This window comes from Hyperoodon ampullatus (assembly GCF_949752795.1).
Source record: "Hyperoodon ampullatus genome assembly, chromosome: 2".
Lineage (NCBI taxonomy): Eukaryota > Metazoa > Chordata > Mammalia > Artiodactyla > Ziphiidae > Hyperoodon > Hyperoodon ampullatus.
In genome coordinates this window covers 130,540,865-130,556,219 of record NC_136915.1, presented here as the reverse complement: position 1 = coordinate 130,556,219, position 15,355 = coordinate 130,540,865, and the positions used below count along the sequence as shown (strand labels likewise).

Sequence of the window (15,355 nt, the reverse complement as noted above, 5' to 3'; positions counted from 1 at the left end):
CCGAAAAGTGGACCAGGACTTTCTGTAAAATATCCTGCTTTTGTTGGATGAGGCCATGAAAATCAAAATGCTCCTGAAAGGTCTTAAGAGCTGACCAAGAGGGCTTCCCTGGTGGCGCAGTGGTTGAGAGTCCGCCTGCCGATGCAGGGGACATGGGTTCATGCCCCGGTCTGGGAGGATCCCACATGCCGCGGAGCAGCTGGGCCCGTGAGCCATGGCCGCTGAGCCTGCATGTGCGGAGCCTGTGCTCCGCAACGGGAGAGGCCACAACAGTGAGAGGCCCGTGTACCACAAAAAAAAAAAAAAAAAAAAAGAGCTGACCAAGAATAGTAAACAATTGAAATTCTCTCAGGCTTATTCAACCCTATCACTGGACACATTTATACCTCTCAGGAATGTTATTAAAGGAAGAGATTAATAAAGGTTTTATAGATGAGTTGATAAATCTCTAAATATTTAAATCTTCATTTCCTCCTAGGTTTCTCTAGTTTGGGTTTCCAAAAGATTTCAAGAAACCACAGGATAATTAAAAAATTAGACATTATCTTTCTTACCTTCATGTTTTTTGATGGTAAACACATTGTATTTTCTCCATAGTGCTGCCCAATTTCCACCAGTACAGTTCTTAAGTGAATTTTGCTCTGGATGGTGGGATATATAAGATGTAAATGAATTGTTTGTATATGTTTTAGAATTCTTCAAAAGGGCCTGGCCATGGAAATGCATTGAATCTTACTTAAATAAGTAAAGTAACTTCCTCAGAATTATTATTTTATTCTGGTTAGGATACTCTCTGCCCTGGTTTGTTAAAATTTCCCTCTAGTGTGTTTTTAAGTTTGTTTCTGATAGGGTCCTAGGATTTATTGCCACACCCATCCTGCATCTGGTTTTCTTTGAATTACTCTCCTTGCAGTTTCTGATTCATACAGGGCCTTACAGGTTAGTGACAACCTGGCCATCACAACTCTGGGAAGGACAGGCCTACTTTTCAGAGGTGTTGATGTTTTCTGTACCTGAAGGTTTTCAAGAGATATCAATCTTCCTCACCACCTCCCTTGGCCCTCTTAATGGACTAAGCAGTTCCTCATGAAAGTTCTGTAGGATATCTGTACTAACTTCTCCATATTGTTCCATCCTGAGTCTAAATTCCTGGCCTCAAGGTAATGTTAGATTTCTAGCTCCAGGCCCTATTTACGTAAGGCCTATACTAAGGAACGGAACCCATACACATCAGTCTGCTCTTATTTCTCTGGATTTAATTTCTGTGTTACTTTCTGAAACATGCAGGTGTTCCTTTCTTTCTTTTAATCTCAGCTATGTGCTTTGAACATTTTCAAAACTGACCCAGAATTTACATGTGTCTCCAGTAAGAGTACATTAAATTGAGCTTAGTCTGGTCTTCTACTGGCATATTTGAGATCCAAATAATTTGCTACTTAACTGGATTCAGTTACCTGTATATTTCAGGCACCTAAAACTCACCATGTTCCAAATTTCCCCCTTTATTGTTAGTAATTTTCTTGGGAATCTGGATAACATTAGATGGAATAAAGTTAGTGAGTGGCCCAGGATTTCCTGAAATTTTGTTTGTCAGAGTGGCCAGGGAAAGTTAAGCAAAGAAGAAAACCAAATGAAAAACAGAATCACATTATTATGGCTGAGACAAGATTCCATGCAGAACTCTCTGTAGAGCTGGGTTGGGTCATAACTTATGCCAGAGCTCTAGGTGGGGCTGACACCATCTCATGCCAAGCTCTCAGTTCTGGGCTAACGTCATCTCTGGTCCACTCTATGGAGTGGAAACTTTGGAGGAATGGCCAATGTGTTCCGCGGTGTAGGAAGAGGGAAATTGTGAACGTTACTTTCTAAATTGTGGAGGAACTAACCACTGTAAATGTGCCTTGAACTATGGTGTTTAATTTGACCAGTCAGATCAATGACTTTCCCCTTGAATGAAATGCTGCTACGTATATGAGCAGAAAGACAAAACTGCTATAAGGAATAGATAGCTAGTGGGAAGCAGCCGCATAGCACAGGAAGATCAGCTCTGTGCTTTGTGACCACCTAGAGGGGTGAGATAGGGAGGGAGGGAGATGCAAGAGGGAAGAGATATGGGGACATATGTATATGTATATGTATAACTGATTTACTTTGTTATAAAGCAGAAACTAACACACCATTGTAAAGCAATTATACTCCAATAAAGATGTTTAAAAAAAAACTAGTGTAAGGAGATGGAGAGACTGGGAGTCTTATTTTCCCAGCAATTAACTTTTCCTCGACCATGACCTTCCCTTTGAGTCTCCTAGACCTTGGGGATGATCGCAACCCCTAGGGTTGGGTGATGGCAACCCCATCTTCACTAGAACCTCTATAGTTAACTTTGATCTTTCCCACTCCGTCTATCCATCCCATGTATGCAGTCAGACATTTGATCTTGGACTTTTACTGACAAAATATCCTTGACTATAACCATTTCTTTTCACTGCCACTGCTACTGCTTTTGTCACTGCCTTAACTAGGGCTTTATCTTTAAGTTCTTTATATAAATATATAAATATCTATATATAAATAAAATATACAAATAAATAAAATGTAATATTAATTCTGATGATTTTAAAGTCTTTTCTTGATAAAGACTTTTCCTGATAAATATACACAATATCTTATATAAATATTTTTGTATTATCTGTTCTTTTCTTAGAATTTTAGTCATATGATTCTATCTCTTGGTATGTCTAGAACTTTTTGATTGAATGCTGACTATTTTATTTGGCTTTTAAAATTTTTCTCAGTGGAAATGTTGTTTTACTTCAAAATATTTTACTCTACCTGGAAGTAGCAAATCTTCAAATTACAATTTTTTAAATGCTTTCAAATATCAATACTATAGGTGTCACAAAATCTAGAAAAATGACATTTGAAAATTAACTACTGCCAGATGTGTCTCTATAAAACATTTTCCCCACTCTTGTAGCTATATATTCTTTAACTGCCTCCTCATATGACAGTTTATGTGTTTTAGAAATAAAATTTTAAGAAATAAACTTTGTAGTTTATAGACATAGATTTCTTTTCACATGGTTGATTAGAGTTTGCTTTTAGTTATTAATAGTTTAGAAAAGTTTATTTCAGCATCACAATTTATTATTGATAATGTCGCATTAATGTTCCTTGTTAACTTTGAGAAAACCTCTATGGATTACTTCCTCATAAATATTTACTATTCTAAATGCATTACTGATTTCAGTACTGCTATAGGTTTGTGCATTACAGGAATTCTGATAAAATACTCATTCACACCATTCCATTACACACATTATTGATGGGGTATATTCTTTTACTTATTTATTTATTTATTTTTGACTGTGTTGTGTCTTCGTTGCTGTGCACAGGCTTTCTCTAGTTGCAGCGACTGGGGGATACTCTTTGTTGCGGTGTGCAGGCTTCTTATTGCGGTGGCTTCTCTTGTTGCAAAGCACAGGCTCTAGGCACACAAGCTTCAGTAGTTGTGGCTCGCAGGCTCAGTAGTTGTGGCTCACGGGCTCTAGAGCGAAGGTTCCATAGTCGTGGCACACGGTCTTATTTGCTCCACGGCATGTGGGATCTTCCCGGACCAGGGCTCAAACCCGTGTCCCCTGCATTGGCAGGTGGCTTCCTAACCACTGTGCCATCAGGGAAGCCCCTGGAGTATATTGGGTTGTTTTTTTTTTTTTTTTTTGCTGTATGCTGGCCTCTCACTGTTGTGGCCTCTCCCCGTTGTGGGGCACAGGCTCCGGACATGCAGGCTCAGTGGCCATGGCTCACGGGCCTAGCCGCTATGCGGCATTTGGGATCTTCCCGGACTGGGGCACGAACCCGTGTCCCCTGCATCGGCAGGCAGACTCTCAACCACTGCACCACCAGGGAAGCCCTGGAGTATATTCTTGACAGAAGGAAATTTCTGTTTTGACTAAGCATTGAAGAAAACTGAATCTTTGACTTATCTTTCACATGCCTGATGATTGAAATAATTTTCCACAGAATAACTTCTGGTTTTATACTTTTCAGTTCTTTTTTTCTTCTTCAAACGCACATGCTTTGAGAGCTGTGAAGTGCAAGACATGGCTATATTGTAAGGTGGTTTTTGTCCTTACGCTTCTGTGTCTTGTGCTAGTTAAGTCAGTAGAGTAGTCAGTAAGAGTACTGGAAGTTATTCCTGTAATGGGATATTATATAGTCCATTACATATGGTGGTGTCTGAAAATCACATAATAGCCTCACTTAAAACATCTCCTTAGCCAGATTTCAAAAAAGCCTGTGACCAATCCAATATGATCCAACATAGCAGAATATGATAGAAGGAACATTGACAAAGAAATAGACGCTGGACTTACCTGATGGAAATTAAAATATCTCACTTTTGACAATTTTGCAAAAACCTATAATGACATGAACTAATTTCTAGGGTTCTTCGTAGGACCCAAAAAGGAACCCATAGAGTTGTGGAACAACAATAGAAGCTACTGTGATGAGAAGCCCGGGCACCGCAACAAAGAGTAGCCCCCGCTCGCCGCAACTGGAGAAAACCTGCACGCAGCACTGAAGACCCAACGCAGCCAAGATAAAAATAAATAAATAAAAATAAATAAATTTATCTTTTAAAAAGTAATACTCAGGTTTGAGGCATGAGAAATTTGATGAGGAGAAATTAGCAAATGTTTGCAGAACTTTTAAAATATCAAACTCAGTCTCTAAGATTTTAGCATTCTATACAACATCGGTTACTTATTAGTGGTTTGGGAAGGCCAATTTAAAATTTTCTCATCTTACTGTATTGAAATTCACGGCCCTAATGTTTTCCACGTTGACTATATGAATGATGAAGAAAAGTCAATCATGTATTTCATTTCCAACTGGACAGAAAACAATATTTTAAAAAGTGTTTGGCCTACTGACTTTTGATTTCTTCTAAGGCAAATGGATAGGTAATTTTTATTCCCTGATTAGGAGAAAAATGGTGGAAGAGGGCAGGGTTAAGAATTAAGATTTCAAGAGCATGAGAGGTAGATGGCCAACCATAGTTCCTAAGGTTCGGTGCCTGTAACTGTTGCCGCCGCTTAAGCGTGCCAAAGCAGTGGTACGGCTGCTGCGCTCGTGTTTGCTACCACTAGAAACATTCTTGCCAGTAGTGGCGGCAGCGGGACTCCATTACCCCCTTTTTTCACTCTCTCCAGAAGCTCCAGATGGCGTCTTCCGTGGGCAACGTGGCCGACAGCACAGAACCAATGAAACGTATGCTTTCCTTCCAAGGGTTAGCTGAGCTGGCACATCGAGAATATCAGGCAGGAGATTTTGAGACAGCTGAGAGACACTGCATGCAGCTCTGGAGACAAGAGCCAGGCAATACTGGTGTACTTTTATTACTTTCATCTATACACTTCCAGTGTCGAAGGCTGGACAGATCTGCCCACTTTAGTACTCTGGCAATTAAACAGAACCCTCTTCTGGCAGAAGCCTATTCGAATTTGGGGAATGTGTACAAGGAAAGAGGGCAGTTGCAGGAAGCAACTGAGCATTACCGGCATGCATTGCGTCTCAAACCAGATTTCATCGATGGTTATATTAACCTGGCAGCCGCTTTGGTAGCAGCAGGCGACATGGAAGGGGCAGTACAAGCTTACGTCTCTGCTCTTCAGTATAATCCTTATTTGTACTGTGTTCGCAGTGACCTGGGGAACCTGCTCAAAGCCCTGGGTGGCTTAGAAGAAGCCAAGGCATGTTATTTGAAAGCAATTGAGATGCAACCGAACTTTGCAGTAGCTTGGAGTAATCTTGGCTGTGTTTTCAATGCACAAGGGGAGATTTGGCTTGCAATTCATCACTTTGAAAAGGCTGTCACCCTTGACCCCAGTTTTCTGGATGCTTATATCAATTTAGGAAATGTCTTCAATGAGGCACGGATTTTTGACAGAGCTGTGGCAGCTTACCTTCGTGCCCTAAGCTTGAGTCCAAATCATGCAGTGGTACATGGCAACCTGGCTTGTGTATACTATGAGCAAGGCCTGATGGATCTGGCAATAGACACCTACAGGCGAGCTATTGAATTGCAACCACATTTCCCTGATGCTTACTGCAACCTAGCCAACGCTCTCAAAGAGAAGGGCAGTGTTGCTGAAGCAGAAGATTGTTATCATACAGCTCTCCGGCTGTGTCCCACCCATGCAGACTCTCTGAATAACCTAGCCAATATCAAAGGAGAACAGGGAAACAGCGAAGAGGCAGTTCGCTTGTATCGTAAAGCATTAGAGCTCTGCCCAGACTTTGCTGATGCCCATTCAAATTTAGCAAGTGTATTGAAGCAGCAGGGAAAACTGCACGAAGCTCTGATGCATTATACGGAGGCTATTCGAATCAGTCCTACCTTTGCTGATGCGTACTGTAATATGGGAAACACTCTATGGGAGATGCAGGATGTTCAGGGAGCCTTGCAGTGTTATACTCGTGCCGTTCAGATCAACCCTGCATTTGCGGATGCCCACAGCAATCTGGCTTCCATTCACCAGGATTCAGGGAATATTCCAGAAGCAATTGCTTCTTATCGCACTGTTCTGAAGCTTCAACCTGATTTTCCTGACGCTTATTGTAATTTGGCTCATTGCCTGCAGGTTGTCTGTGATTGGACAGACTATGATGAGCGAATGAAGAAGTTGGTCAGCATTGTGGCTGACCAGTTGGAGAAGAATAGGTTGCCTTCTGTGCAGCCTCATCATAGTATGCTCTATCCTCTTCCTCATGGCTTCAGGAAGGCTATTGCTGAGAGGCATGGGAACCTCTGCTTGGCTAATATAAGTGTCCTTCATAAACCACCGTATGAACATCCAAAAGACTTGAAGCTCAGTGATGGTCGACTGCGTGTAGGATACGTGAGTTCTGACTTTGGGAATCATCCTACTTCTCACCTTATGCAGTCTATTCCAGGCATGCACAATCCTGATAAATTTGAGATATTCTGTTATGCCCTGAGCCCACATGATGGCACAAACTTCCGAGCGAAGGTGATGGCAGAAGCCAATCATTTCACTGATCTTTCTCAGATTCCATGCAATGGGAAAGCAGCTGATCGCATCCATCAAGATGGTATACACATCCTTGTAAATATGAATGGTTATACCAGGGGTGCTCGAAATGAACTCTTTGCTCTCAGGCCAGCTCCTATTCAGGCAATGTGGCTGGGGTACCCTGGGACTAGTGGCGCGCTTTTCATGGATTATATCATCACTGATCAGGAAACGTCACCTGCTGAAGTTGCTGAGCAGTATTCTGAGAAACTGGCTTATATGCCCCATACGTTCTTTATTGGTGATCATGCTAATATGTTCCCTCACCTGAAGAAAAAAGCCATCATCGATTTTAAGTCCAATGGGCACCTTTATGACAATCGGATTGTGCTGAATGGCATCGACCTCCAAGCATTTCTTGATAGTCTATCAGATGTGCAAATAGTCAAGATGAAATGTCCTGATGGAGAAGACAACGCAGACAGCAGTAATACAGCTCTTAATATGCCTGTCATTCCTATGAATACTGTTGCAGAAGCAGTTATTGAAATGATTAACAGAGGACAAATTCAGATTACAATGAATGGATTCAGTATTAGCAATGGACTGGCAACTACCCTGATCAACAATAAGGCTGCCACTGGAGAGGAGGTTCCCCGTACCATTATTGTAACCACACGTTCTCAGTACGGGTTACCGGAAGATGCCATTGTGTACTGTAACTTTAATCAGTTATACAAAATTGACCCATCTACTTTGCAGATGTGGGCAAATATTCTGAAGCGTGTTCCCAATAGTGTACTGTGGCTGTTGCGTTTTCCAGCAGCAGGAGAAGCTAATATTCAACAGTACACACAAAATATGGGCCTTCCCCTGAGCCGTATCATTTTTTCACCTGTTGCTCCTAAAGAGGAACATGTTCGGAGAGGCCAACTGGCTGATGTCTGCTTGGACACTCCACTCTGTAATGGCCACACCACAGGGATGGATGTCCTTTGGGCAGGGACCCCCATGGTGACTATGCCAGGAGAGACTCTTGCTTCCCGAGTTGCAGGTTCCCAGCTCACTTGTTTAGGCTGTCTTGAGCTGATTGCTAAAAATAGGCAAGAATATGAAGAGATAGCTGTGAAACTGGGAACTGATCTCGATTACCTGAAGAAAATTCGTGGCAAAGTCTGGAAGCAGAGAACATCTAGCCCTCTGTTCAACACCAAACAATACACAATGGAACTAGAGCGGCTCTATCTACAGATGTGGGAGCATTATGCAGCTGGCAACAAACCTGATCACATGATTAAGCCTGTTGAAGTCGCTGAGTCGGCCTAAATAATGACTGTGTGCCCAGGAGAATTACCCCTGTAGCTGAGCCTCAACCTTCTGTGGGAAAGGGAACTACTTTTTCAATATCATGGTGCAGATGGGTGACAGACAATGATAAGAAATAGCACAGCCAGACTTGCTTCCTGCATGATCACGATAGGGAGGGACCCAAGAGATGCGAAACTGCTGTTCCACAAGGAGTCTCCATCGAATTTTGCAGCAGCCAGGTGTCTGGAAGGTCTGGAAGGTAAGTCTGGAAGGTAAGTCTGGAAGGTCTGATCTCCCTTGGTCTTCCAGGGGGATGGATGGTTAGTGTGCAAGGGAGATAGAGATTGCCCAGCCGTTTTGTGATTATCATGGATTGATTGAGTCTTCTGAATTAATTTTTTTCTTTATATTTTGGGTATTGGAGCTTTTAAAAATGTTTGGTTTCAGGTATTTTTATTCCTGTGAAGTGTATATGATTCTCTTGAGATAAGGTTTTAAGCTAAAATATTCCTTGTTTTAGTTTCTGAACTCTACAGATAAATGGGGACTTTGCTGGTGTAGTCTTTTTATAGGTTTTATAAACCACTTGAGCCTATATCAGTCCCTTTAGTGTCTGACATAACGTTTGGAACTCTCAGTGCTTTGTTGGTTTGTAGATGATGGCCTCAATTCTTTTTCTGGTCCGTTTCCTTCTTCCCTTCCCCCCACTTTAAAAATTCTCCTGTAACGTGGCTAACAAAATACCAAGTGTGATTCAAAACCTCCCAGAGTGTTTCTCTTCAACACATCATCTGGTGCCAAATGAAGATTCTTAGGAGTTCTTATTAATTATGAAGGGCACAGTTGTGGTACTGTCACTGACGATAATAATAATGGATTTTTGGCCTAGAGTTTTGACCTATTTCACCAGTGTTTTACCGTTGACTGCCCCTCTATGCTGCTTCCAAAAGTGAGAGTGTGTGATAAGATTTTTACTTTCATTTCTAAAGTTTGTTTTTTTTTAGGTGAGTCCTGTTCTTCCTTTTTCTTTCAGCAGAAATGAAATCCCAGGTAAGTATAAGTATTCAAATATTTGATCAGTAAGTCACAGTTATCTCCAGTACATTAAATAACTTTCATCAAAAAACATGTTATAGGTAAAAAGCTCTGAAGGACCAGCTATGTATATGATAATTATGTTTCAGGCCTTCTAGGGTATTATATATAATAACTTGTCTTCTGGTCGTGGTCTTGAAGTCTTTATGGATTCAGCCTCAGTAGTAGGGAACTGCACTGCTACTTGGTTTGGAGTACAAATTAGACTTTAGCCCTCCTGGAGGTTGAGTTTTTGGTATTGAAAACCACAGGAATGAAATTATTGTATTTCAACAAAGGATCGAGGGCTTGAGGCTTAAACAAGCCAACATATGTGTGGGAAGTAGTCAGCCTTGAGAGCAGGCTACGGACATGCCAGGCATGCCGCCGCTGCTCGAAGGGACCGTCCCTACTTGTTCCCCTCCTTGTTCCATTCCATGGGAGATAAATCACCAGGGCCCAGAAATCAGAAAGAATGTAAAATGAGACAAGCCAATCTGTCTCCACCCTGCACGTGCAGGTTATTTTGGATGATTCTGGGTTTATGGGTTTTCTCCCAGGGAAGTTAACCTTGAGCCGAGACAGTCATTAGATAATGTAAACCACCGTCTGGCAACCTTCCCTTTTCTAGTCTATATAATCTGCAACTGTAGCATAATAAAACTTGCCTTGCAACCATCAGTTGTCTTGGTCCTTCTGACCCCATTCGACGGTGCTACTTCAGTTCCTTACCCCGTCCCTTCTGACCCTGGGCGGTGAAATCCTCTTTCTGAGGCTGGTCCGCGGCAAGTGGCGCCCGAACAGGGAGCTGAAGCGTGAAGCCAATGAAAAGAAAAAGAAAGTGCAGGTAAGAGAACCCTTATGCAAAATATGTGTGGACACGAGTAAAAGTGAAACTAATAGAGGCATAAGGCAACAGTCAGAAGTAAAATAAGATGGGGCAAAAGGGCTCCAAGGAGCGTGAATTATTTGCTCCGGTTTTACTTTTGATGCTTAAAGCTCGGGGTAATAAAGTTTCTACCTCACAGTTGACTGAATTTTTGCAGCATATCCATGATGTATCTCCCTGGTTTCCTGATGGCGGCTCTGTGACACAGAAATCTGGCAGAAAGTTGGAGAAGATTTAAAAAATTATTATGAGTCTCGAGGACCTAGTCATACTGCCCTTGTTACATTTAGTTTGTGGAACCTGATAAAAATATGTTTAGGTTCTTCTCATGATAGTGTTGATTTGAATGTAAAGTCAGAAAAACATAAGCCTCTGACAGAAGAAAAGACTGTATTGTCAGCTACTGTGTCGCCACTTCCTAAACCGAAAGAGCTAATTAATTTAAATATTTCAGATGAAGAGGAACATTTTGACTTAACAGATGAGGCTTTTAAACATAAAAGGGAGAAATATCCTGAGGATGATTTTCTAATGGCTATAATAGATAAGTCAGTGAAAAAGCTGCAAATTAGTAAGGACTGTCTTCCTCAAAATTCTCCATCTGTAAAACTGCTCAGTCCCTTGCAACGTGCTGTACAAGCAGCAATAAAACGAGGAGAAGATCCTATTTTCTGTTGTCCTGTCACGGAAAGACCTGATCCTAATAATGCTCAACAGGCTATTAGGGAGCATCAGGCTCTTCCTTTTAAAGTTTTGAAAGATTTAAAATCTGCTTGTGCTCAATATGGGCCCACTGCTCCTTTTACTACTGCTATGGTTGACACTATTACAGGAGAAGCTCTTCCCCCTGCTGATTGGCAGTCTATTGCACGAGCTTGTTTAAATGGTGGAGATTATTTAATATGGAAGTTTGATTTTTATGAACGGGCTGCTGAACAAGCAGAAAAGAATGCTACCCATGATATTCCAGTTGATTATCATATGCTGATTGGGGAAGGACAATCTATTTCTTTACAAGATCGATTAACTTATCCCTTTGTTGCTTATCCTCAAATAAATCATTTGGCATTACAAGCCTGGAGGAAATTATCTTCTACACACAAAACTGAGCATCTTTCAAAAATTAGACAGGGACCTGATGAACCATATGCTGATTTTGTAGATAGATTGTTACAGCCGGTGGGGATACTCATTGTGGATGGACTCACTGGTACAATTGTAGTTAAGCAACTTGCTTTTGAAAACGCTAATAATGAATGTCAGGCTGCGATTCGACCTTGGAGAAAACGGGGAACATTGGAGGATTATATTCGCCTTTGTGCAGACATTGGGCCTGCTTATATACAGGGTGCTGCTATGGCTGCAGCATTAACTAAAGTGGGGTTTAAAAACAATCCAAAGAGAACAAAGACTAGTTTTAAATGCGCAAAGGCAGGTCATTTTGCTGGAGAATGTAGATCTTTTCATTGTAACCCTGGTCCTTCCTTCCCTACTCAAAACCCTCCAGATGGTCAGAAAATCCCTGGTTTATGCCCTAAATGCAATAGGGGAAAACGTTGGGCACGAGATTGTCGCTCAGTGTCCCACAAGGATGGAACACCACTGTCGGGAAACTCCTCCCGGGGCCTTCCCCGGCCCCAACAGATAATAGGGGCAATGTCTGTGTATCCTCCTCAAACTATCAATCAGACATTAACCAAAAACCAAAACATACAATATCTTTGCTCTCCAGAGAAACAGCAGGAAGCGCAGGACTGGACCACAGTACCTCCGCCCGATATGTATTAACTCCTGAAATGGGTCCTCAGGCCTTCTCTACGGGCATCTATGGACCTTTACCCAAGGGTTTGATGGGACTATTATTGGGAAGAAGTAGTGTCACCATGAAGGGTTTAACTATTATGCCAGGAGTCATAGATTCTGACTACGAAGGAGAAATAAAAATCATGGCACAAACTATTAAAAATATAATAATGATTTCTCCTGGGGATAAAATTGCACAATTGCTACTTTTGCCCTTTGTACCTCATGGACAAATTTTACAGCATCAAAAGAGAGACACAAAGGCTTTTGGATCATCTAATGCTGCCTACCGGATTCAGAAGATAGGGAAAGAACGTCCAGAAATGAAATGAACCATTAATGGAAAGGTTTTTTCAGGTTTGTTAGACACTGGAGCTGATGTCTCTGTTATGACACAGATTCACTGGCATAAACATTGGCCCGTTAGTCCTACTATTACAGAACTTCAAGGAATAGGACAGAGTTCTTCTCCTATGCAAAGTAGTCAGTTATTATTATGGCAAGATAGTGAGGGCCATTCAGGATACTTCCAGCCTTATGTTTTGCCTAGGCTGCCTTTAAACCTCTGGGGCCGAGATATATTAAAAGAAATGGGAGTGTTACTTTATAGTCCAAATTCTCAAGTCTCTAATATGATGTTGGATCAAGGATTTCTTCCCACAAAAGGGCTGGGAACAAATCAACAAGGAACTGTCTATCCTATTGATGTGAAAATAAAAAATGATAGACAAGGTTTGGGTTTTTCTTAGGGGCCTTGGATTCTCCTCCACTCACTGCTGATCCAATTACTTGGCTGAGTGATGACCCTGTATGGGTGGACCAATGGCCCCTCACAAAGGAGAAATTAGAAGCTGCAGAACAATTAGTACTGGAACAATTAGGGCATTTAGAAATTTCCAATAGTCCTTGGAATACTCCTATTTTTATTACCAAGAAAAAATCTGGAAAATATAGGTTATTACAGGATCTAAGAGCTGTTAATAAAACTATGCTAATAATGGGAGCTCTTCAAGCAGGCCTACCCTCTCCAACAGCCATACCACACAATTATCAGCTTTTAGTTATAGATTTAAAAGATTGTTTTTTTCACTATTCCTTTGTTTCCTGAAGATAGAAAACATTTTGCTTTTAGCTTGCCTTCCTTAAATTTTAAGGAACCCCTGAGGAGATTTCAATGGAAAGTATTGCCTCAGGGCATGGCAAATAGTCCTACATTATGCCAAAAATATGTGGCTCAGGCCTTAACTCCTGTGAGAAAAAGGTTTCCAACGTTATATCTCATACATTATATGGATGATATACTTTTAGCCACTGATAATATTTCTTTATTAGAGACTGCTTTTCAATTTTTACAACAATCCTTACAATCATTTGGCTTGGTCATTGCCTCAGAAAAAATTCAAAGACAATCTCCATTTTTCTATTTGGGAAAATATATTGATAACACTACCATTAGGCCTCAAAAACTGCAAATTCGAGTGGATAATTTAAAAACATTAAAGGATTTTCAAAAATTACTTGGAGATATTAATTGGCCAAGGCCTTCCTTAAAACTTACTACTGCTCAATTAGAGCCTTTGTTTGATATTCTTAAAGGTGACTCAGATCCTTCTACTTCACGCTCTATGACTCCAGAAGCACTTCAAGCTTTACAAATAGTTAATAGAGCTATCAGCTCTGCACAATTAACTCGAATTATACTCACCTGCCAATTTCTTTAATTGCTTGTCCAACACCTCATGTGCCTACTGCCATCTTACGGCAAACTGTTGGAATTATTGAATGGATTCATATGAAAACTACATCCTCTAAGGTTATTAACCCTTATTTTGAACTTAGTAAGCTAATAATGCAAGGTAGAACTAGATGCTTACAACTTCTGGGTATAGAAACTTCTCAAATTATTATCCCTTATTCAGTTAGTCAACAAAATTGGCTTTTTCAACATAGTAATGAATGGGGTCTTGCTCTTGCAGGATTTTCAGGTGCCTTGGAATGCCATTACCCTGCTGATAAATTGATCCAATTAGACAAAGTTAACTGTTATACCTTTCCTTCTATAATTAGGCAACAGCCCATTCCTCATGTACCTTTGGTTTTTACAGACGGTTCTTCTTCAGGAGTGGCTACTGTAATCATTGACGACGGAACCAAACTCATTAAACAAACTTCCTTGACTTCAGCTCAACGTGTTGAACTGTATGCTGTCATTATGGCTTTTAAACATTTGCCTTCTATATCTTTTAATTTGTTTTCTGATAGTAAATATCTTATCAGCTTATTATTTCTTCTGGAGACTGCGACCAGCGGACATACTAATGACCCTGAATTATCATCCTCTTTTCGTTTGCTTCAACAGCTTATTCGTTCCCACGATGGTCGTGTTGCAGCTCTGCATATCCGTGCTCATTCTAACTTGCCTGGTCCATTGTCTAAACTTAATGCGGCTGCAGATGTTTTAACTCGATCTAAACGTGATCTTTATCCTGTGCGTTTTCCTCCCAAAAACAAAGTTAAAGTTACTCTTCCTCCTCAATCTCTTTTCCCTAAAGCAGGACATATCCCAAATTACCGTCCTCCTCCTTTCCGTTCGTCATGCTGTCAAGAATGGCTAAGGTATTGCATTCATTATCTTCATACTGTTGATACTCATGGTCCATGTCCTGGACACCCTCATATTATGGTAAGTTATGATCAAACTGCTTCACAAGCAGCACAGCAATCGCATGCTTTACACCATCAGTCGGCGGCTACGTTACGCAAAGAATTTTCCCTTACTCGTGAAGCCGCCCGACAAATTGTTAAGCAATGCCCACAGTGCTTACCTCACCTTCCTGTTCCACATTATGGTGTTAATCCTCGTGGATTATTACCTAGTCATTTATGGCAAATGGATGTTACTCATATCCCGTCTTTTGGGAAATTACAATTTGTTCATGTCACTATTGATACTTATTCTGGTTTCCTCTGTGCTACAGCACAGACCCGAGAAGCTACTAAACATGTTATCACTCATTTATTACACTGTTTTGCTTTCATGAGCCTTCATTTTACAGGAACCAACATTACTCTTACAGGCCCGGCTACCAGCCGACGAGAGGATCTTAAGGATACCATCATTTGGTATAAAAATGGGCAAGCTATTAATATTAGAGGTCAAATCTCATATGCCTCACCACTTTGGGATTCCGCTATTACTATAGCCAAGGTTCCAGGTGAAGATTCAGGAAATTATTTCTGT

The 15,355-nt window shown here is 41.0% G+C and overlaps 1 protein-coding gene across 1 annotated transcript; it reads left to right on the top strand.

Annotated features, from left to right (window-relative positions):
* Positions 1-5,225: 5,225 nt before the first annotated feature.
* Positions 5,226-8,366, top strand: LOC307048164 (UDP-N-acetylglucosamine--peptide N-acetylglucosaminyltransferase 110 kDa subunit-like; the record flags this gene model as incomplete). The annotated part of the gene is made up of 1 exon (XM_079697104.1): positions 5,226-8,366. One exon carries the CDS (start codon positions 5,226-5,228, stop codon positions 8,364-8,366), a length of 3,141 nt encoding a protein of 1,046 aa, XP_079553230.1.
* Between the last annotated feature and the right edge of the window lie 6,989 nt (positions 8,367-15,355).